The following is a 22,924-nucleotide window of genomic DNA, read 5'->3' on the forward strand; positions in this document are numbered from 1 at the left end:
CCCCGCCGCTCCTCTTCTCCCGCCGGCAGTCGCATTGTGTGTAGTGACACAGACTAGCGAGCGTGATGACGTCATCCCACACGCCGGCCTGTGCACTGCCGAGTGGTGCACACTGTGCTGCACCGCTCAGCTTATGAATTATGTAAAAATATAGGTCATTTTTCATGTAATATGGACTTGCCAGCATTTTGCCAGACCGTACTACCAACAGTGATATCTCCGGTTTTAACTAATTATTACTATAATTATGTTATCAGATTTTTACTGTTTCGAAGTATTCACTTATTATTGGCACTTTTATACATTTGCTATAATTATTGGTTGTAACAGACTATTTCATATATGTATGCTCTATTCATTGGATGTATTAATTCTATGGGTGTTTCTATGAATATATATATATATCTTGTTTTTTCATTCTTTTATGAATTTATTATGACACATTTTCTGTATCACTTTTTTAGTATATTATTCTGTTTTGGACCAGATGAAGAGAGCAGTTCGCTGTCAAAACGCGGTGTCCGTTTCTTTCTCTGCCTATCAAATAAACTTTGTCAGGGCATCAGCTCGATTCCTGGTATTTTCATTTGTATTGTTAATTAGTGGGAACATTGTTCTAAGAAATTGTGACGTTTTTTTCACGTTTGGTGGGTCATAGGATGGGCCAGGGTAGAGATGCAGGTTATAGCTTAAATCTATTCTAGGTCTGACATGTTGTAGATTTAATTCTGGTGTCGGATGTACTAGAAAGCTGGAACCTTTCAGTAAATTTGGGGGGAATATTAAGACTGGAACATGATTCCCGTTCACGGATGTCGATGTGGCATGTGGCTGCTCGGGCCATACATTGGCTACATCAGTCATGTACCAGCTCGCAGGTCACTTGTAAGTATAGACTTGTGGGGTTTCCAGGGCATCTGCACTGAATTGGCAGAAGTTTGAAGAGGTGAATAGTAGTTTTGAATTTAATATGAGACTTGCTGCTTTCTCATATGCTATGGGAAAATGTATCTTTAACTTTAAGGTATATCTTTCTTGGGCACCATCCTCCTCTACACTAATGAGGACAGAGAACACAGAAACATATTTCAGCAGATGTCTCTACAGATGAGTCTTAAGTGTGCCTGAGGACGTGTATTTGGTGGGTTCTCCTTCTCCAGAAAAAGTCATTTCTTTGTCTGCTGGTCAAATATTGGTTAGCAAACAATTCATTGGCCCAGACTCCCAGCTACTTTAACTCAAAGTGGAAGTAAAATCTAGCTACTTCCTTCTTGCACAACTGATTTCCGTAGTCATTTCTTTCTTATTAAATTGAAAGGATTCTTCTTAGTAATCATATGAGTATAACCTCAATTCAACCATTGTCCTTAAATTTGCTCATCAGGATTAGTAGATTTACCAAATAATCTTAGTGTTCAGAAAATGTTCTACATGTTAAAAATGGACTTCCCTTTTAGGTGATGTCAGATAACTAGTCATAGTAATGTATGGGAGTAGCGCAGGGTTTATGGGTGGCTGTTATCAGGTTGAATACTCTACATCAATACAGTCCTGACTGTGTCATAACATCTGTATGTGTCACGCTGTTATGTTGTGCTGTGTATTGTTTCTACGTTACCATAGCATTGAGTGATTACTTTTCAGGATCTAGCAAATAATCCATATATAAATTCAGCATTATTGGTCTGAAAGCTCTTATCTTCACGTTGTATAATTTACTATTGGCACGTACATACATTGATACTATCTGCTTATTTCAGGTGTCTCCCAGCTATCCTGGACTCCTGTGTGTATCTTAGTCATCATACGTATCAGTATAAAGTTGTTATACATAACCTGGACTGACATAATGCATGAACATTGTTTTAAGGGCAGACATAAAAGAGATGGGGCCACAACAAAGTTGAAATAGGTTCCATTATACTCGTTTGTCTTCTGCCTCGCCTTTGTGTAGATATCTAACATTTTGTTACTACATGGTTACTACTCAAATAAGTGTATATACTTTCCTATTTGCATAAAGATGAAAAGTTTATTTTCTGTTTCCAATATCTTGGAGTTTCCAAATTTCCTTCCACAAAAAGGCTACATAGTAAAATTGTGGTTGAGGTGTTCCACACGGAACCTACCATGTTACCTTCTTAACCAGAATTATATGCTGCAAGAAAATATATGGAGGAAGAACAGGAAACAGTAATGCTGTAAATCCTTCAATAATCAATATCTGTGTCTATTCAGGGTCGCTTGACCCTCCTTACCCCTTGGCCCCCAATGCAACTTCGATGGCGGCTTCGACGGAGACTGCAAACCAGGTTGCACCTGGTGCCTTAGGGTCTCCAAATGCTTTTCTAATATGTAAGATGGAACCACCATAAATAGCACCTAGCAAGTTCAAGTTACTGTATGTGCTTATACCACAGGTTACATGATTCCTATGTCTTGTCTACTGACTGATAAAGTCCAACTTCCTCCAGTGCTTTCAGCTGAAGAGTTGGAACCACAGTCCTGAGCTGATGACCTGCTCATAATAATAGTTTGTCCTGACAACCCCTTTATTATATGCTGCCCAAAAATAATGTGGAGAATGCAGAAGTGAAAGTAAGTAATCTCATGTCCTTACACTCATCCAACTCCACCCAAAAGTATTTTCTTGGTTTTGGGTGGAGATTCAGATGTTGCTAATAGGAAAATTATTTCATGTGATTTATTCCTCAGCAGTCACAAGTTACGTAAGATTGCCTATGTGATTTGCATATAGTCATATCAGGACATACAGATTCCTGGTGATCATTTTTTGGTGGGTTGGCTATGTTCCAGTGGGTCAAGGCTGCTGAAGACAGTATTGATCATACTAATGGAAAGGGCCCAGCCATTAAAGTGTTAAAAAAGGGGGACTACTTGCTACAATTTAAATAGCCACTGTGATTGGGTTAATATGGTAAAAACGGCATGGTGCCAGGTCCCATTATTTCCCCTACCATTGCTTTCCATTAACTGTTTTACAAGCCTTGAAATAAAATTTCAAACAGAAATTTCAATGATTTTCCCAGTTATGCTACCTCAACACCAAGTGGGGGGTGGAAGGTAACACGGGCCATTCTGGGAGTCTGGTCCATTATGTATGATAAATCTCCCTTTGGTTGAATTGGATACAAAAATAAATAGTGGCGACCACTCAGTGATTAGTAGAATGTGGGTTACATATGTTGTCATAGTTTGGGGCTCTGTCATATGGGTCCATTTGCTTCAATTTATGGCTTTGTATATGGCTGTTACACTTTCTACCTATACAATAATTTGGGTTGTGATGCAGACCATGTAATAAGATGACCAGAGATGACTGGCTCTGCTGAATTTTTGCTAAATTGAATCTGGTTTGATACAATGTTGTATTAAAGAGAACCTTAAGGTCAACTTGGGACCCCATACCAACTACATGTCACTATGGACCTGTGTACTATGCGGTTTAAGGTCCCAACTCAACCTGTATGAACGTTGTCAGTTGCTTCAAAAAAGTCGGCATAGTACTCTCTGGGACAAGGTAAGTATAAATGTTTGGGGTTTTTTTGCACCCACAGAGAAAACTTGGTGATTTGATACATAAGGACCTGTGGGTGGTTTAGTGTCCCATATCGCCCTGACAGGTTTCCCTTAAAAGTCCTGTAAAATTTCACAAAAACAATAACGAAAGCCTAACGGGCTAGTCTCACAATAACAGAAAGCAATCAGAAATCAATGGACATTTTAACAGATCTGTTGTTATCTTATATTAAAGAATTGTCTGAAATGAATCAGAAAATATTCTAATTCACTGCCTGAATATTGCCAAATCAATAGAAAGATGCGGTCATCGCTAAAGACCACCCTCTCTTGTTAGATTATGACATGATGATATATAGTAGTAACACACTTCTGTCTACCAGTCAATCATTGCTCATTGCTGGCAAATGACAAGCTGTGAGTTACAGTCACAGGTCCCCTCTCTGCGTTTGACATTCTATAGTACAATGTCTCAGCCTTCCTGTAGATGACACAGTCGCACGCCTATGCTATGATGTGCGCACATACCTTCCTTACTGGATGTGACCTAGTCACACTGTTATGCTATTTTCTGTCACTTGTATACAGCAAGCGATGGTCTACTAGGTTATCATCCAGTCACCAGCTTCCCTTACTGGACATGACCTATACGTGTACTATACAATGTTATATTCAGTCTTACAGTTAACACAAATTGACGTAATAAACCACTACCAGTATGTTGTCAAGTAGATTTACACCTTCAGTATCATGTCTCTTTCATGGACTCGTGTTGCCCAACTTTGAGGCGAGATGTAAATTGTTTGTATAAAGTCATGGAGGTGGGGAATGTATTAAAATTCACAAAAAATTGTGCGCAAAATAATACACAACCCCCTTTCAAGACAAATAATACTCCATATAATGTGCATTAGTGAAAATACTTCCATACCAAGCCTTTACGTAAAATCCTGCCATCTAATCAAAAATAGTGGAATGGAAGTTTAGTGGAATGGTTTTTGCATTGCTCTATATAGGAAGACATGACTTTTAACTGGTTTCTTCAACCGAGCGTATAGGGTCTTATGTTGTGGGATTAGAATACAAAGTTGCTGTTTATAAATGACCAGGTAGGTAGGTTGCTTACTCCACTACAATTTTAGCAACATCGGCTTGAATGTATAGATTCAGATGAAAACCAAATCTTCTGAAAAATGTGTTAAAGTTTTAGCTAAGTCAATCTTGGACCATTGTATCATAGTATATAAGGCTGGAAAAAGACCATCAAGTCCAACCTTTAAGAATTAAACAAATGTTTTTTCCCCATAAATATTTTTTCTCTCCATAAAGTCAGCCAGGCCTCTGTTGAACATGTACATAGAGTCCACCATAACAACCTCCTGCGGCAGAGAGTTCCATAGTCTCACTGCTCCTATGTCCCAATAAGGTATTTGTACAGGTATTTGTACATTGTAATGAGGTCTCCCCTCTTTTTTTTTTTAAACTGAATAATTCCAAATTTTGTAATTTGTCATTGTACTCTAGTCTCCCCATTCCCCTAATAATCTTGGTTGCTCTCCTCTGCACCCGTTCCAGCTATCGACCTCAGTATTTATTACTTTACACAGCTTAGTATCATCTGCAAATATTGAAACTTGACTGTGTAAACCCACTACAAGGTCATTAATAAAAATATAATAAGCTAAAGCAGCTCCTTATTAAAAAGACCTCATCAAACATCTTGTTATATCTTATCTTCCAGTTTTTAGGTTTTATATTAAATATGTCAGCCATCATCTGATGGAGCTAGTCTTCCCTGGAAGTAAGGCTCCTTAGATCCCTATACTTTAGGGCAGTGGTGGCTAACCTATGGCACTGGTGCCAGAGGTGGCACTCAGAGCCCTTTCTGTGGGCTCTCAGGCCATCACCAGAGAGGACTCCTGGCATCTTCCTGCAGTCCCAGACAGCCCAGGACTTGCTGTGCACAGAGCTATATTAAAGTGACAGTGCTACCTGGGACTACTGGAGGAATGGGAAGGTGTGGACAGATCTGGATCATCATTGTAGCTCCTGCTCCAGCCCTGACAATTCTTCCTGTTTATTAGACCCTGGAGGGAAGCTACAATGAACATCCAAATTTCTTCTATTTTCTGCTTTATTGGTGTCCTCAGGTGCTGGTATCAATTAAAGCTGTGACAGAGAAGGGAGTATAAATCACAAATTAAATTTCTGTGGTGGCACTTTGCGATAAATAAGTGGGTCCTGGTTGTAGTTTCGGCACTTGGTCTCTAAAAGGTTCGCCATCACTGCTTTAGGGTATTAGTCCTTAAGTACACGTCTCCAGCTTATAAAAGACTATGATGCCCAGCATGCACCTGTAGGGTTGAAGAATACTGCAGGGCATGTTCCTGACACTACTCTGTGTATTTTCTGTTTTCGTTTCCAAGTAGCCTGGATTGCATAGGACAGGAATCTGACGTCAGCATTAAGTGCAGAGGTTTCACACCTTCTCCATCAGCAAAAGGGTGTATACATGTGTCGCCTACAGGCAAAAGGGAGACTCATAGACTGTAGGCGGAAAAGTTAACACTGTTCCTCCCAGCCAGGCTGGGACAGACACAAGGGTTGATCTGATCTTTGACTTTTGTCAGCAATTAAAGGGTGTAACTTCTGCTTCTTCTATATATACAACCTGCAAGGCAGAACTTTCACAGATATATCATAGACAGCTACTGTGTAACACTGAACATACAGCTCAAGTAATATAAAGGTAAGTAAATTATATATATTTATTTCTATGTACAGTATGTCATATATAGTCTAATTCAATATGCGGATACAGAAATATATGTTATATGTAATATTGGAATACAGAGTTATATATTATTTATTGATACAACTACAGTTACATTTTAATTTTTTGTATCACTTGTTTTATACAATTTGGAAAAATTCCAATATTCTGGAAGTTAATCATATAGGCTATTGGAATTGTAAATATTCATTGAGGGTTAATACTTTATTATCTGACATTTATCATCTATCTTAATTCTATATTACTATGTGCTTTAAAGAGTATGAATCCTCTGTAAGCAATTAATATTTAATAACTTAAAAGTAAATCATTTACTAGTTTGTGTATGTATGTATGTATGTATTTGTCTCCATGGTGACACTGGAAATAAGACTTTTAGGCTATTTACATGTGGTGCAGATGTCTCAGCAGAACCAGCACTGAAATACTACAGAAACAGTATGATTTTAAAACTGATTTGCTCTGGATCCACAGTAGAATGTAAAACTCCAGCTCATGTCAACTCCCATGCTGGTCAAGTTTAATTTATTCCACAGCAGATTTTCCATATGCTAATCCACATTTTTTATATTCTGTAATGATGGAGTCATATACATACATTTTATTTGCAGCAGCATGCATCAATAGTAGGGAATATCAATAAAGCATTCTATTCTATTCTATTCTATTCTAAATCAACAAAGTGGTTTCTTTCTATACAAATACAAACATTGAAAAAAAGAACATAAAGTTCCATCAAGTTATTGGTGAAGGAGATGTAAGGAATTAGTAAATATGGCTGATTTCTTCCAAAAATTGATGTCTTCAATGCAAAGGAAATGTTAATATTTATTTGTATCATAATAATCGATGCATTGCACCATTGCAACTACCACTCCCCTGAAAATTGGGCAAGAAAGGGTACATTGGACAAGGCCATGTTGCACTGATATTATCATTTTCATAACATAATAATAATAGTAATACAGTTTTCTCTGCATACAGGCCAAAGGTATTTTCAAGAAAGAAATGTGTGTGATTCAGGCACTACAACTATGTGGCTATATGTTTAGTTAATATGTGGCCCTAGATCTGACAAGTACCCTTAAACATGGACATCAAGAATCTTCCCATGGTTTGGGTTTTGGAAGGAACCCACTGTTCAGTGTAGTATAAGCTTTAGATAACCGATGGCCCTAATAAATTAAAGACATTGCACGTGAGTCAAAATTATGCAGGATCGATATGTATATGAAAAGTTCACTTATGTTTGTATCATGTTAAGTGTAATTATATTATAGATTGTGTGTTACATTTTACATAAAGTAGGGATAGATATAAAAATAAATAAAAATCCAAAAACAGCAGCGCAGTCTAGAATTAAATAGAGTGATATCCTAATCCTCTCACCAGTAAAGAGTCTAATAAGTAAAATTGTAGAAATTGGCAGCACTCCCAGGTAGTGCAAAACTGAAGTGGTTCTTCATTCCATTAAATGTGTGTGGTGGAAAAAAAATATCACTTTTTCACTAAGGCTACATTCACACGACCGTATGATTTCTCCAGTCCCGTATTTACGGGCCGTATATACGTGACGTTTTTCATCCGTATGCAGCATGCATGTAACCCGTATTTTATACGTCCCCATAGACTTCTAGGGCATACGGAACTGAAATACGGGAGAAAATAGGACATGCTCTATATTTTTATACGGCCAGTATATGGTACGGTACGGAACGGAGTTAACAATGGCAATATAAATGGTCAGACGTATTGTCCATTGATATGAATCTGGCCGTATGTAATCCGTAAAAAAACGGTACGGTACGGATACGGCCGTTTTCATACATCCGTGTGAACGTAGCCTAACTGGGTCTGTTTGTGCAATTTTAAATAGATAGATGGATAGATTTAGACTAATTAGTAAATCATAATGATAGGTGGGCCTATATTATGGTTTTCCTGTTAATAGATAATTATAAGTCATTCCAGAAATTGTTAGCTTTTTGAATAAGTCACTTTTCTTTTTCTTTTCAAGAATTATTTTCTCAGCAAAGAATAACTCAAAACACAATGTCCCAAGTGATCCCCAACCATGTGTTACGAGTTGGACAGACGGTCTGCATGGCACCCAAAGATGAAATCAGTGGCTTCAGACAAGTTGTTCATCCCAAAGGGATCTCAATTAACTCAAAATGTTCCTATTATACTTCTGAGTGCTATGTCGGACAGATGACATCACATCAAGTAAATGGTCACAGGTTGCCTGACACAATTCCTTATGGTAGACAAGCGCCAATGAAGGTCCACCAGCCCTTACCAGGAAATAATGGTATTCAATCAGTAAATGTAAAGCAACCATCAGAGGTTGAGGTCTGTAATGGAGGAGATCCTTTATCTCCGTCGCTGGACATTTCCATAGACAATCTGAATCAACTCATTTTACAACTTGATCCAACCTTCCAACCTTTACCTGTCAACTCTGATTTGATTAAGAAAAAACGTGACCCTTCCCCTTCTAGACCAGTGACTACCAAAGTGACAAGTCCTCCAGGTAAGGAATTGATAAGGTAAAGCTAAATGATAACACTTGTGTCCAAGACTTACTGTAATTTCAAATTCATATTGTATAGAAATAGTTCAGGCAGACATATATCCTGCCTGCTAAACTGCTTAGTTTATTGCTTATATCTAATTTCAGAAAGATGAGTATTGAGATGGCCACATGAATATTATTGGAGGAAATAACAGTAAGATATTTGTCTAAAATACAATTTCTTTAAATGTACAAGGCCCAGAATTGGTAAAACCTGCAGGAAAAAAAAAAAGGATCGCTGGATACGCGCTTACCTGCAACCGATCGTGAACTCCGGCAGACCTCGGGGGACTTCAGCACAGCAGCGGCACCTAGTGAACGTCGGAGGAACTGCCTTAATGAATAGCCCGAAGACCCGAATCCACCGCAGAGAACGTGCCGCTGGATCGTGAATGGACCGGGTAAGTACCATATATACTCGAGTATAAGCCTAGATTTTCAGCACAAAAAAATGTGCTGAAAACCCAAACTCGACTTATACGCGAGTAAAAAAATATAGGTTTTACCAGGTTTTTGTGGTAAAATTAGGGGCCTCGGCTTATACTTGGGTCGGCTTATACTCGAGTATATACGGTAAATATGCCCCATAAAATAGGATCTGTCTTCGCTAAAGTCAGATCTGAGCAGAGGACAGAGCAGTTTATCAAGCTGGATAATGTCTAATAAGAGGGGATAAGGGCACTTTTCCCTGATAAGATATTTTACAACGTTTCTTAAATTCCCCCAAACATTAATTTTCGAAATAATTTTAAGCAGCAGTGACTCTTTAACAGTTTCTATTCTGGAATGTCAGACAATATGTTCTACCATACATAGAACGAGAGTCCCTTGTAATGCAACCCCAATGTTGGATAGCTGAAAAGGAAGAACCAATGGTGCTAAGCTCTAAAGGGAAATATCATTTTATGCTAGATAGAATTCTATGTAAGGCCACAACAATAGTAAATGCATTAAAATACATTGTCAGTAATTGTCTCGGGTAGCTGCAGGTGTCGGGAAAGTTTTATAGGACTATCATACGGACACTAGAAACCAGGGACTCACAAGGTTGGAAGCAAACCTGACACCAGTGCTTGCCAACTAGATTTCAGATGTCCTTAATTCAATTACTTCTTACTGGCCATAAGACATATCTGAAAAAGGGGCTTGTGCCCTGATATACTTGATGTCTTGAAATCAATAGGAACAGGTTTTTGTCCACCTTCTTGTGTACCAGTGTTGGGATGACTTTTAAATTGCTATAATTCAACAACCACTATTTAGCACCATGCTTAAAAACCATTTTCCATGGGAACAGAATAAAAGATATGCTACGTATATTCAGTTGCGAGAGGAACAATACATATTCAAATCTTGAAATGTAGAATACAGGCCAAAATATATACTGGTCACTCCTGGAAATTGTTTGCAATCCTATCTTAGTCAACAAATACCAGTCAAATTTATGCATGTTTTAGATAAGAAGAGCCCAGAAGAGAAATTTGCACGTTTTCTTTTGTGCACATTGTAATGGACCCCCCTTGAGATGCTACCACTGAATAATACATTTCATGTGGCTTTGGAAAAAATGTTTTTCGATTTTAAATCTACTACTAGTCTACTGCCAGACTCAACAAACAAATTATACAGCCTCCCGAGGGCTTGGCAGAAAATATGAGCAGAGGCGCAGTACTAACTTGTTGTATTTGTGATCCTTATGAAATGTGATGCCTGGAAGGCTTGCTTGTTCTGATTAAATCAGACCAGCCCAGTGAGGCGGCATATGCTATTAAAAGTGTATGTCTTTATGTTTAGATCCTCATGAGAGCCATCACATCCCAGGTTTATGCCTGCAGGGGCAGGAGTGGACCATGATGTCAAAGGATGTGTAGACAGTGTAGGATTAGAGCCATTGGTTTGCGTGTTTAGCTAAGAAGGCTACATTTGGAGGTTATACAATGAAAACATAAAAGTCAACACTGCAGGGATCTACAGTATCTGCACTCCAAATGTTTGCCTTAAAATAAAAAGTTATCCCTAAAAAAATTAACTTTACATCCAAGTTTATGGCTACAGTAAGAAAGATCAATAGAAGGTAATAGTGTATGTTATGAGTAAGAAGATGGTTGAGTTGACCCTACTGGGATGAGGAAGCTCGAGTAGTGGTCAATAAGTAGTGGTCAATAACTTATAAGTAAAAGGAAATTCACCAAACCATACCAATTAAGGATCTTTCTAAGGCACTTATTTCTATACTCCTTTTTTCAGGGGGTGGCCCTTCCTAGAAAATTTACATATCCCAGCTATTCAAACTAATTTTTTTGGTGATCATCAATGGTTATTCATCTAGTCTATGCCTAGAAGGTTTACAGAACATCATTACTACGACATAAATACTATTTTCCAGTTGCCTTAATAAGGTTTATAAGATTTTACAACTTTACGAGTGAAAAGATATTGATGGATTTTCTAAGTTAACCCCTTGTAATGTTTTTCACAGAGATAAAGTGTGCTGGAGTAATTCCACAAACAGTGATTTGTCATCGTGAAAATATGCAAAGATCTTCAAGTCCCATCCAAAGAGCTGAAGGCATCTTGATTGCTCGTGGAACTCAGTCGGAAAACATCAGCCCCAGTGGTAGCCTTATTTTGAGTGAGCCACAGTCACTTGCATTCAATGATCATTTCAAACATCCCTCGAATGTAGGATCTCACAAGGCTACAGAAACCATTGTTATTCCACATCAAAGGTCAAATCAGGAAAAACAGATCATATCAACATCATATGGCTCAGATGCCTTATATCAAACAAGACCTTCTTTCCGCACCAGGGAAGCCTCTATCTTGTCTACCAGCCCTGGGTCAGACACCAGTTATATTTTGGGAAGGTAGGCATAATAGAATGATAATATTTAATTAAATGTATTATATTTAAATAGATGAATGTTTTTAAGTTACGTTAGGACCTTCCCTTACATAAGACCTGTCTGGTTGATTTGGGACCCTAAACCAACTACAGGTCCTTATGGATTTGTGCTTTAGGCTCCAAATCGACTTTACTTTAAATGCCAAAAAATAAAAATGATAAACTTTTATACTTACCTAGATGTGAGTCCAATGATACACATCAGACTCACATGAGAAAATCCCATGCCAGTAAAGCCGGGATAATGCCTTGACTTCACTACACATGTGCTGTACCCACCCAGCTCCTAAGGACCAGCTGTATTTCCATATTGTATGTTATATACTTATCGATGTTCTCTTTTTGTTGAAACAGCACCAACTCTTTGCAATATGATGATACCGATGGCCACTTTGATTCAAGGTTGACAGAAAGTCCTTTTGGCTCACAAGGGTCATTTTCTAATCTAAACAGCCCTGTTGTCATGTCACCTGCTGCACATATACATTACTTTGACCACAATAGCAGTTTTGGCCATTTCAAGACATCTCCTAGTTCTTCTACAAAGAGCCATGCCAACAGTTGTCCACCATCAGTCAACAGCTCCACCATGGACATCCCTATTCTTTTGGTTAATGGATGTCAATGCCCAGAAGATGAGAACATCTCTCCCAAGTCTTCTAGACAATTTCCTGGTGGAAATAAGCAAAGAAGATCTTCAAGTTTTAACAAAACTGCATCTGAATCTTCAATCCCAACATGTATAGACAGTGAGTACAATATTATTTCTCTTTTTTGAAATGCCCTACCAATAAACAGACAAAATATGTATTTTTATACTTGTATTATTTATATAGGTACCAAAAAAGATGGACAGCCTGGAATGAAGTTTGTAGTGGACACTTCTAAGCAATGGTTTAAACCCAACCTGACAAGAGACCAAGGTAGATTGATGTCCAATATCTTCTGTGCATAATCATCAATTATGACTTCCTGTTTCAAAGTTGAAGTAGGATGTGGCTTGTGACTGTACGGGTTATGCAAAATAACAAAGAAAGAGGATATAAATTACGTATGGAAAGCAGAACAGTGTCTTGTGACGCTCTTTCTTAGAAAATGTTCGCTTGAGTTCCACTAACTATTAAAACTTCAACACAAGTCAATTTGTCTTAAAGGAAACCTACCACTTGTAGTGGCAGGTTTCTGATGGAAATACCCGGCACCAGCTCAGGGTGAGCTGGTGCCGGAGCTTATTTTCGTTAGTGTTTTAAACCGCGGTATCGCGGTTTAAAACACTTTTTAAACTTTATAGCCGGCGCATGCAGGTACGCGCTCGGCGCTTACCATGTGCGCGGCTCTCCTTCACTTCCTATGTAGCCGCGCGCACGGTAAGCGCCGAGCGCGTACCTGCCTGCGCCGGCTATAAAGTTTAAAAAGTATTTTAAACCGCGATACCGCGGTTTAAAACACTAACGAAAATAAGCTCCGGCACCAGCTCACCCTGAGCTGGTCCCCGGTATTTCCATCAGAAACCTGCCACTACAAGTGGTAGGTTTCCTTTAAGGATCATAATTATCACAATCACCATAGTTATTATTTAACATTATTTAGGGAACATTTTGTCCTTACCTCAGGTGCATGGCTATCACTGAAGCCATCCCTTCATTATCTTGCCTGTAACAATACTAAAAGCCATACCATTTTCTAGGCCTAAATTAGATTTACTACCAAAAGTATGGACATCATTTGAACAGCAGGCAAATACATGATAAAAAAATAGACCATTTTGGGCATGATACTTTTTGAAAGTGTGAAACCTAGTGAGAGAACAGATGTATTGTCCAAGGGACCAAGAGAATTTAATCATAGATTTTCTTTTATTTAATCACAGCTATTGAGCTACTGAAAGACAAGGAGCCAGGAGCATTCATCATCCGAGACAGCACCTCCTACCGTGGATGCTTTGGTTTGGCTGTGAAGGTTCCTGGAATGCCAGTAAAGACAGGTTGGTTTGCTTTCATGTGCCCACTTTGTATGAATATATTAGTTAGAGTGCTCTATCCCATTATTGGGATTTATGCCAAGGGGTTGACCAATTATCAGTAGGTAATTATATATATATGGGTGGATAGCCATTTTTATTATAAAGAGCTCCAATTCCAACCATAAAAAAGCGATAAAATAGTTGCCTGCGGCCGTAAATATGGGAATCTTAGGAATCAATTGCATTCTGGTAGCTGCAGAAGTTGTTGGGATTATAGTTATTACAATTTATTTCATTTACATTTTGTGGAACCTCTTGGAAGTCCACTGATCATGAGAACGAGGATCCTCTGTGCTCCATGTATGGCCTGTTACTCTAATCATCCAACTGGACTTCTAATGAGAACCAAGGTGCAGAGCTCAGCTTTCTATAGTAGTTTCACAAAACTGAATGGTCAAACGGGACCACAGTTCTCACCATTACTTGAGTTCTAGTGGTTGGGTCCCAAATGATCAGACAAAACCCTTATACTGTGGATAGGGAATAATGTGTAATTACTGGAATTATTGTCAATAGCGGGGGTTGGATATCTGGCATTCTTCCACATTTTCCATATTTTATGAGCTTAGTATATCTAAAGTTACACATACATATACAGTTTCCCTTTATGTTGTACAAAGAGTCTTTTGAACTCAGTTGAATAAAATGAAATATGTGCAAGTACAGTCTGATAACATTATTCATTCATCATTGAGAATGGTGAAAGTATAAAGAGAACTTTGGCAAGGGTCCCCCATTGTATCACAGCAAGTGACTCATGGTGCCTCACCTATTCATGTCCTGGAAGTTCACCAATCTGCTACTATTGGGAATACATTGTATGTGCCTAATTATTCCAATGAATTCCATAGGACAGTGATGGCGAACCTTTTAGAGCTGGAGTGCCCAAACTTCATCCAAAAGCCACTTATTTATTGCAAAGTGCCACCACAGCAATTTAAGCAGTAATTTATGTCTCCTTGTTCTTTGACAACTTTCAATTGCTCAGCCTCCTAAGGTCACCAACACAGTTGAAAGGAGGAGGGCAAATTAGCCCATCATTTTAGGAAGATTCTATAGGAAGATTCTTTGAGTCCTGTCTGGTGAACTTCATGCTGGGGTGATGGCCTGGGTGCCCACAGAGAGGGCTCCGAGTGCCACCTCTGGCACCAGTGCCATAGGTTCGCCACCACTGCCATAGGACATTAATACCTGCTAAGTCCATTGTAACAACAGTTTTCCCATTGTCTGCAAAGAACATATGTAAAGGTAACTAAAGGCATAATTTAAGGTGCCTGGGGCCTAGCGCCATATGTTCTCATGTTTCTGTGTACCAAAGTCTGATTAACCAATGCCTCTGCATGTTCTATACCTACAGGGTGATGATCAAATCATCCAAACACACAATAACATGGCCGCATTGTCCCAGATACATAACCATACAGTGTTTATGCTCCCACAATTACTGCGCCATGCAAATTGTACCATCATTTTACACTTCACAAATCTCTTCTGACAAATGTTATGGTGTAAAATCAAATATTTTCTTTATTGACAGGTAATGAGACCAATGAACTTGTCCGCCATTTCCTGATTGAATCATCGGCTAGAGGTGTACATTTGAAGGGGGCGTCAGATGAGCCATATTTTGGTAAGCTTTTGTTGCCCAATTGATTTTATTTTGAACGTTATGTATGTAGGCATTATTTCTGAAAATGTCTAATGTCTAATTTTAGGAAGTCTTCCTGCATTGGTATATCAGCACACCATTACCCCCTTATCGTTACCATGCAAGCTGCTCATTCCATGTAGAGGTATGTTCTATCTATTGTCTCTGCAAATGAACTAGGATGACTTCCTTGTTTCAAATTTAAAGGGAAACACCACTTTTGCATGACTGTTTGTAGTATGGCAGCTTAGCCTGCTATCACCAAGTATATCACCAGGGGAAAAGGAATATACCACTAAAATCATTTAAATAAAGTGTAGTAACCATGATTTTTTTCCCATGCAGCTCAAAATGATTGTGACAGCAGTCCAGATTCTTCCCCGGATGGAGCTTGTGAGCTTAATAGTTCAGCAGGTGAGTGAAAGTGCCCAAATGTGTGACCATGGGAACGATCAAATCACCATTTAAAGCAGATTAACACCTTCCAGTTCAAGTTTTTCTCATTGTCTAGTGTGGTGACTTCATCCAGAAAACATTTGAAGCATGGTGTAAATGTGTTGTGTAAAGTCAGTTTAATTAATACTAAGGTCAAGGTCTCTCCAACTCAGAAAACCCCTCTACTGAAACTGCTATCATGCATCAGACTTCTGTAGAACTGATTAGTTCTGCCACTGGATAAAGGAACATCAGAGTAGGTATTCTGATGCGGGGAGAGCTTGACTTCCGTGATAAAGTTTCTGCCTCCGTTACTTTATACAACCAATTTACATCTCGCTTTAAAGTTGACTTTCTTGATGATGCCACCACACTTGGCTATGAAAGAAATGATCTGGTGTTAATCTGTTTGACACCATGCTGTTACTGGTTTATTAGGTCATTTCTACTGACAGGTTCCCTTTAAGATGTACTACTGTCACCCTATGTCTGAAGGTTGTTAACCTACATTTTGTATTTCCTCCAGCATGCAATGTCTTGTACCTGAACTCAGTCAGCACAGAGACCCTTACAGGATCCAGCGCTATCCAAAAAGCCGTGACCAAAACTTTCGAAGGAGCAAACCACATTGTGCCGACCATAGTTCACTTCAAAGCCGCAGATCAAGGTGTCATCTTAACTGATGTTCAACGCAAGTAAGAATTTCCCCAATACCATGATTTCAATATTTTGTGTTTTATTTTCCTTCTTGTGACTGGCCAGACTGACAAATCTCTTGTCCTTCTCTTTCCAGATTATTTTTCAGACGTCACTATCCAGCAACATCCCTCAGCTTTTGTAGTGTGGATCCTGAGCACAGGAAGTAAGTGATCTGAAAAACACATGTAATGTCAGACTGAAAAGAAGTAACATTAATAGTACAGGAAGAACTGGAAAGGAGTATGTGTTACTACAGGTTTAAAAATGACTGAACATGAGCCCACAAGCGTGCCATTCAGGTCTGTACAGTACCTGCAAATATATAGCTCTATAGTACAAAAGAAATAAAACTATACAGAGCCATATTCATTTATCCGTATACAGTGTTCAAATACTAGCACAATACTGTGCACAAATAATGCCATTATACAGAGGACAAATAATTATTTTATAAAAAGTAATACTAATACATATTGCTGAAATAATACCATTGTACAGAGCATGAATAACACCATGGTACGGTGTCAAAATAATACTAATCCACCGTACACAAATAATACTACTATACACTACTCAAATAATTATACACAAACCATTATACATAGCACAAGTAATACCACAATACAGCACACAGGGCACAAATAATATCATCATAAAAAGCACAAATAATACAACTTGACAGTGCTCAAATAATACACGTATAATGTGCACTAATAACATCACTTTACGGCCATGCAGTGCACACATATTACAAGCGTAGTGTAACACAAGCTTAGATAACACTACTTTACAAATTCAAAATAATATGATCATATGGAGCACAACTAATACTAATACACAGTGCTCAAATACTATTTTTTTGTGGTTAAATGGGGAGGCACAGTGGCTGAGTGGGTAGCACTTCTGCCTTGCCGCGCTGGGGCTCTGTATGTTCTCTCTATGTTTGCATTGGTTTCCTCCGGGTACTCCGGTTTCCTCCCACAATCAAAAAACATTCTGTTAGGTTGTTTAGATTGTGAGCCCCATGGAGACGGGGACCAATTTGACATGCTTTGTGCAGCGCTGTGTAATCTGTGTGGGCTATATAAATAAAGAATTCTTATTAAGAATTATTAAATAATACCACTACACTGTGAACTCACCATAGAGCACAAAGTATATCACTATATGGGCATGCATTGCACGCATAGTGCCACAAAACAGTACTCAGATAATACTACTTTACAAGATCCAAATAATACCATCATACAGAGCACAACTAATACACAGTTTTTAAATACTATTATACTGTACAGCAAAATCATAATATCACTATACAGAGCACAAATAATACCACTATACATCTGTGCAGGTACAAATAATATCCCTATACATAGAAGAAAATAGTAATAAAATACTATTACACATTACTGTAATATTACCACTTTACTGTGTACAACCAGAAGTACTAAAGAAGACCCCAGTATTGGGCCAGTCTCAAATCAGATTTTGTTGTGTGGGACAACTTTTGTAACGCACGTCTCAGGCAGGAAATTGCATCGGAGCAAATCTATCCTCTTTGTCAGAAAAGAAACCTTTACCGGATAAGTGCTGGAAACCTAAGAATGATGTCTCGTATTCGGGACAAAGGGTTACTATGTAAACAGGCGTATTGATGCAGGGAGTTCTCCTGAGTACTGAGGTGTGGTGCACTGGTGCAGATAGCTGAGATATGCCTCATTGAGGCACTGATGTAGCAAGAGCTGGATGACAGAACTTGTGATGAGGCACAATGTTATTTGTCCTAAAAAACTGAATCTAGAGGTATAATTATGATGATGGGGTAAGCAGTTCTGGTTTGTAATCCGAGGAACTTGCTGGGACATGGTAAGGGTGGGGTCCGACACATCACACAATGTTTAACAAAGAATAGCTGGAGGGAAAGTAAATGAACAAGCTGTGAGTAATCTCCCACCAGACTGTGTGCTTAGGCAGCGTTACACTACTGTGCATCACCCTGTCATCTTCCATTTACATTATGTCACATCCCCATTCCAAACCTAGGGGCCCTGGGCAAAACTAAAAGTGGGGCCCCAAAATAAAACTGTTTTATGAACAGTCACAGTCAGTAAGAGGCTCCTTTAGCCCTGCACAATAATAACACTTTGTAGTTACACACAGTAGTAGGTGAGTATCTGTAATATTGGGCTGTAGGAGAATGTTATAGGAGATAGACAGGTAATAGGAGATTGATGATGGAAGATAAATATGAAAGATTATATAGATTTATAGATAGGTGATAGATTTATAGATACATATACATAAAGTAGATTACATATAGATAACTAGAATGATGATAGATAGACAGATAGATAGATAGATAGATAGATAGATAGATAGATAGATAGATAGATAGATAGAAATTGGAAAACGCGAGCAGCGGCCTCTGGCTTGAAAAAGGTGTCCAACACCGAAACGTTGCCATTTGCCTCAATAAAAATCACCAACTTTTGAATTCCACCTCTGGAGTACTGCTCGCTTTTTCCAATTTGTATCTGCATAAGGACCAAGCCAGGACCTTGACGGGCTTTGCACCTCCCCCTCCTTAGGGGTTCCATAAAGCCGTGCGGACTTGAACTCTACTTTTTGTAGTAGATAGATATGAGATAGATGCCTGTGTCATTACTTTTTACTGCCCACAAAAGTCCACATGCAGGGGGGCCCCTTTAAGACAGGGGGTCCTGTGGAAATGCTCAATTTGCCGCACCCTGACCTATGATACATGTGATATAAAATTGGAAATAAAAAGGTCACAACTCCATAGACTCTCTATACAAACAAAAAACATGCACTTTCTCAGTGTTATTTGCTCTAGTGTAATCTGCGTAATGTCTGATACCTCTGGATATCATCAAATAGTAGCATTTTTACCCAGTTATGTTCAGTAGTGATCCCCCTCTTCAGTATTACTACATGATTTGACACATGTCTTTTGGGGCCTCTTATGGTACCTTAAACATCAGATAAAAGTCAAAACTTGTCAGGAATTAAACTTGTCAGACAGAACTATTATGTTACACGATTGCATAATTGTATATTGTTATATAAGAATATTATTATATCATATTATGGGAGTCTATTGATGTGACCCTGATTCCATATGTTGGGGATAAACCACAAGACACAAGTCATCCCACAGTGGCCTCGAAATTGTAATGTGCACACTTGACTGGGCTGAGTATGCCTGTTAATAGTGAGGTGGGTTCCATTTTTAATAGATAGGGTAAAGTGAAAAAGTGCCAGGCATTTGTAAATTCTCTGATATATGATTTGTGCACATGAGAAGGCCTGAAATTGGTAACATGTTTATCCAGTTGATGATAGAACAGAACAAATAACATTGTGTCTTTGTAGCTACTATTATACATTTGGGTTTATTATCAAGCTAACAATTTAGTTCTTAAAATAACATAACAATAAACCCTAACAAAGTTATTTCTCAAAGAGGACATTGTAAAGGATGTAATTCATGTAGCTACCAGTAGAGGGCTCTGTCATACTTACATATGTGTGTCTTTATTTCCAGATGGCAGAAGCAGTGCAGACCATCCAGGTAAGGCACTTTGTAAGCTAAAACTGCTGAATCTTATTCATCTCTGATAGCTAGGCCAGCCATGAAAATCACCAAGTTTCAAGTTAGACTATTCCGATCATTTTTATGTCATATAGATAAACAGCCAATCTGCATCACATTCCAAATTATTTAATAATTCAATACTCAGAAATACCTGCTCCAGCACTGGGCCAAAGGATTGAGCACTTTAGACGGACTGTGTGACAATGCATGATATCCCAGCATTATTACCACCTGGGATTGTCCAGGATTAGAAAAGGAATCTACCTCTTATGGTGGATTTATATGGTGGACTGTGTCATGGGCTCACCACACAGCAAGAAGGAGATGGTTCCTTGCATCTTATAGATATAGGATGCAAGTAATCCCTGCTTTTCCCCTCTAAACAGCAGTGCTGTAGTGGAATTGAACACAGTTTAAAAGAGGAAGCATGGATTCCTTGCTTGATATAGCTATATAAGATGCAAGGAATCTTATCCGTGCAGTGTGGTCAGCCCGTAACACAGGACCTTTAGCACCATTTATGTCCAATTGAAAAGAACTTAACTGCAATACCAGATACAACCAATGACCAAGAGTGGTGCTGTTTCTGAAAAAAAAAATAAACAGATACCTCTTTCTAATTCTGCACAGCTCATATATATATATATATATTAAAGGAGAGTTCAGAGAAAGTAGTCTCTTCTATCCCGTATTCCTCCTGACAAGTCTAATTTCTCTTTTCCTCTTTAGGATTTTCGGTTTTGTGGCAAAGAATCCAACGGATCCTTCTGACAATGTGTGCCATGTATTTGCTGAATATGATGCCATTCAACCTGCCTCACCCCTTATCAGTTATCTGACAAACTTAATACAGAAGCAGGAGAGGCTGTAATCCTTTATTGCTCCTCTAGAGTTGCTATCACTCATATTTATGGTTTTCTATATATTTAAGAACTTGGGAACTATAGAGTCCAAAAATTTATGGACAGTGAACCTGCTTTGACAATCGTCTGGACCTCCCATCCTAACCAAAGCAGTTAATATCTTCATGCACATAGGCAGTGTCGGACTGGCCCACCAGAGCACCAGAGGATCCTCCGGTGGGCTCGGGCTCTAACTTGTTATTGGACCCAATATATACAGCAGTAGATACCTAATTTGTAGAGTCTATTCCCTGGGAGATGATGTGGGGTGGGCCCACAGAATAATTTTATCTGGTGGGCCCCAGGAACCTCAGCCATACACTGCTCATAGGTGTTGGATGCAGCTATTAAGGCAATGATCCAGAAGACCCATAGACCAAAGGTAAATGGAATTATCATGCTCCACCTCTGGACAATCTGGGGGCACAGGCCTGTACCATTGACTGAGCAATACCAATGGGAGTATATAGGATGCCTCAGTAACTGAACATAACTACTTCAAAATTCCAATATAGCTTTATTAAATCGGCCATCAAAGAAACACACAGTTAAAAACACACACATAAAAACCACAAAAGATGTGGCGGTGGTCATAAATAATGCAGTACATGTAAATACATCCAAAATTACAAACACCAGTTTATACACAATGAGGCTATAACCAATAATATTACCCACCAGGGTGTAATGAGCAGCCAACACTTGTAAGATAGTAGGTCTGACCACCGCCACAGCACCCCGACGCGCGTTTCGCTGTCGCTTCCTCTAGGGGGTGTGACTGTACCATTGACTGAACCTAAACACTGCCTTGCAATATGATATTTTCAGAGGTAAATATCATTTGGTGCTATTGTGAATAATACATAACACCTAATATAAGTGAAGGGATGTAACGTCTCTCAGTAGCCTTCCCTTCTTTCCTTTTCTTTAGCTAACTATATAGATCTATATCAATATATATGTTTCTTAGACTGGTAACCATAGGAGCATAGTGATCTGGTCTGCAGGATCATGGAAGTACTGCCGAGTACAGGCTTCTCCTAGAAAGTCTTATTTAAAGGGCTACTGACAGTATTTAATGGGTATTTCCTTCTAGGGTAAAGCTACAATGTAAGGAGTAAAGGGGTTGCCTCCATTTACACTGCCTTGCACATTGCCACAGTTCAGTTTTGTGCTGTATTATCTTATTTGGATATTCATAGAAATCAATATGAATAATAAAGGTCAGAAATAGGATTATATGGGATTGTTGTGATGAAGAGAGTTGTATATCATTAATATTTGCCTCAATGCACTTTGTCCATGTTGGACCGTATTTACTGGATTTATATTATTTATATTTTTGTATTTTGTGAAATATTTTTTAAAGGGTTCATTGCAGAATAATTGTGTCTCTTTGAAGAAATAATTTTACATATTGTAGGATCAATACACTGATACATAGAAAGCTTGGGGAGTTAAGGTACCTGCCGTTATGGGAGATCTCTTTTCCTCTCTATGGCTGATGCATAGACCTGTACTGACTAATCTCCGGTTATTAAACAACTATTGCCATTGCCTTGTTGCTTGTGATATTTTTTAATTGGACTTATATCTGTTTAGGCTTTGATTTTACAACATTAATATTCTTCCATAAAGCTTGTCACAAGGACAATCCAGATGAAAAGGCGCATCTAATACAGCTTGATTTGATGCAGATTCCATGGTTTTAATGTAAAAAAACACATGCAAAAATCTGCAAGGATTCACAGGAAAAGTGAGATGATCATTATTTTATTTTCTGCACA

At 38.6% G+C, this 22,924-nt stretch overlaps 1 protein-coding gene across 1 annotated transcript; it reads left to right on the forward strand.

Moving 5' to 3' along the window:
* Positions 1-6,120: 6,120 nt before the first annotated feature.
* Positions 6,121-22,694, forward strand: TNS4 (tensin 4). The gene is made up of 13 exons (XM_072111423.1): positions 6,121-6,289; positions 8,352-8,867; positions 11,389-11,776; positions 12,169-12,563; positions 12,651-12,737; positions 13,685-13,798; positions 15,375-15,467; positions 15,553-15,630; positions 15,831-15,899; positions 16,447-16,615; positions 16,714-16,782; positions 20,185-20,211; positions 20,965-22,694. Exons 2-13 carry the CDS (start codon positions 8,387-8,389, stop codon positions 21,104-21,106), a joined length of 2,112 nt encoding a protein of 703 aa, XP_071967524.1. The 5' UTR covers positions 6,121-6,289; positions 8,352-8,386; the 3' UTR covers positions 21,107-22,694.
* The last annotated feature ends 230 nt before the right edge of the window (positions 22,695-22,924 follow it).

Source organism: Engystomops pustulosus, chromosome 6, assembly GCF_040894005.1.
Source record: "Engystomops pustulosus chromosome 6, aEngPut4.maternal, whole genome shotgun sequence".
In the NCBI taxonomy this organism is placed as follows: Eukaryota; Metazoa; Chordata; class Amphibia; order Anura; family Leptodactylidae; genus Engystomops; species Engystomops pustulosus.

Coding starts and splice junctions, on each gene's coding strand:
- TNS4 (XM_072111423.1), top strand. CDS start 8,387: ATGTCCCAAGTGATCCCCAACCATGTGTTACGAGTTGGACAGACGGTC. Junction 12,738..13,684: donor CAACCTGACAAGAGACCAAG/GTAGATTGATGT, acceptor ATTTAATCACAG/CTATTGAGCTACTGAAAGAC. Junction 16,783..20,184: donor GTGGATCCTGAGCACAGGAA/GTAAGTGATCTG, acceptor CTTTATTTCCAG/ATGGCAGAAGCAGTGCAGAC.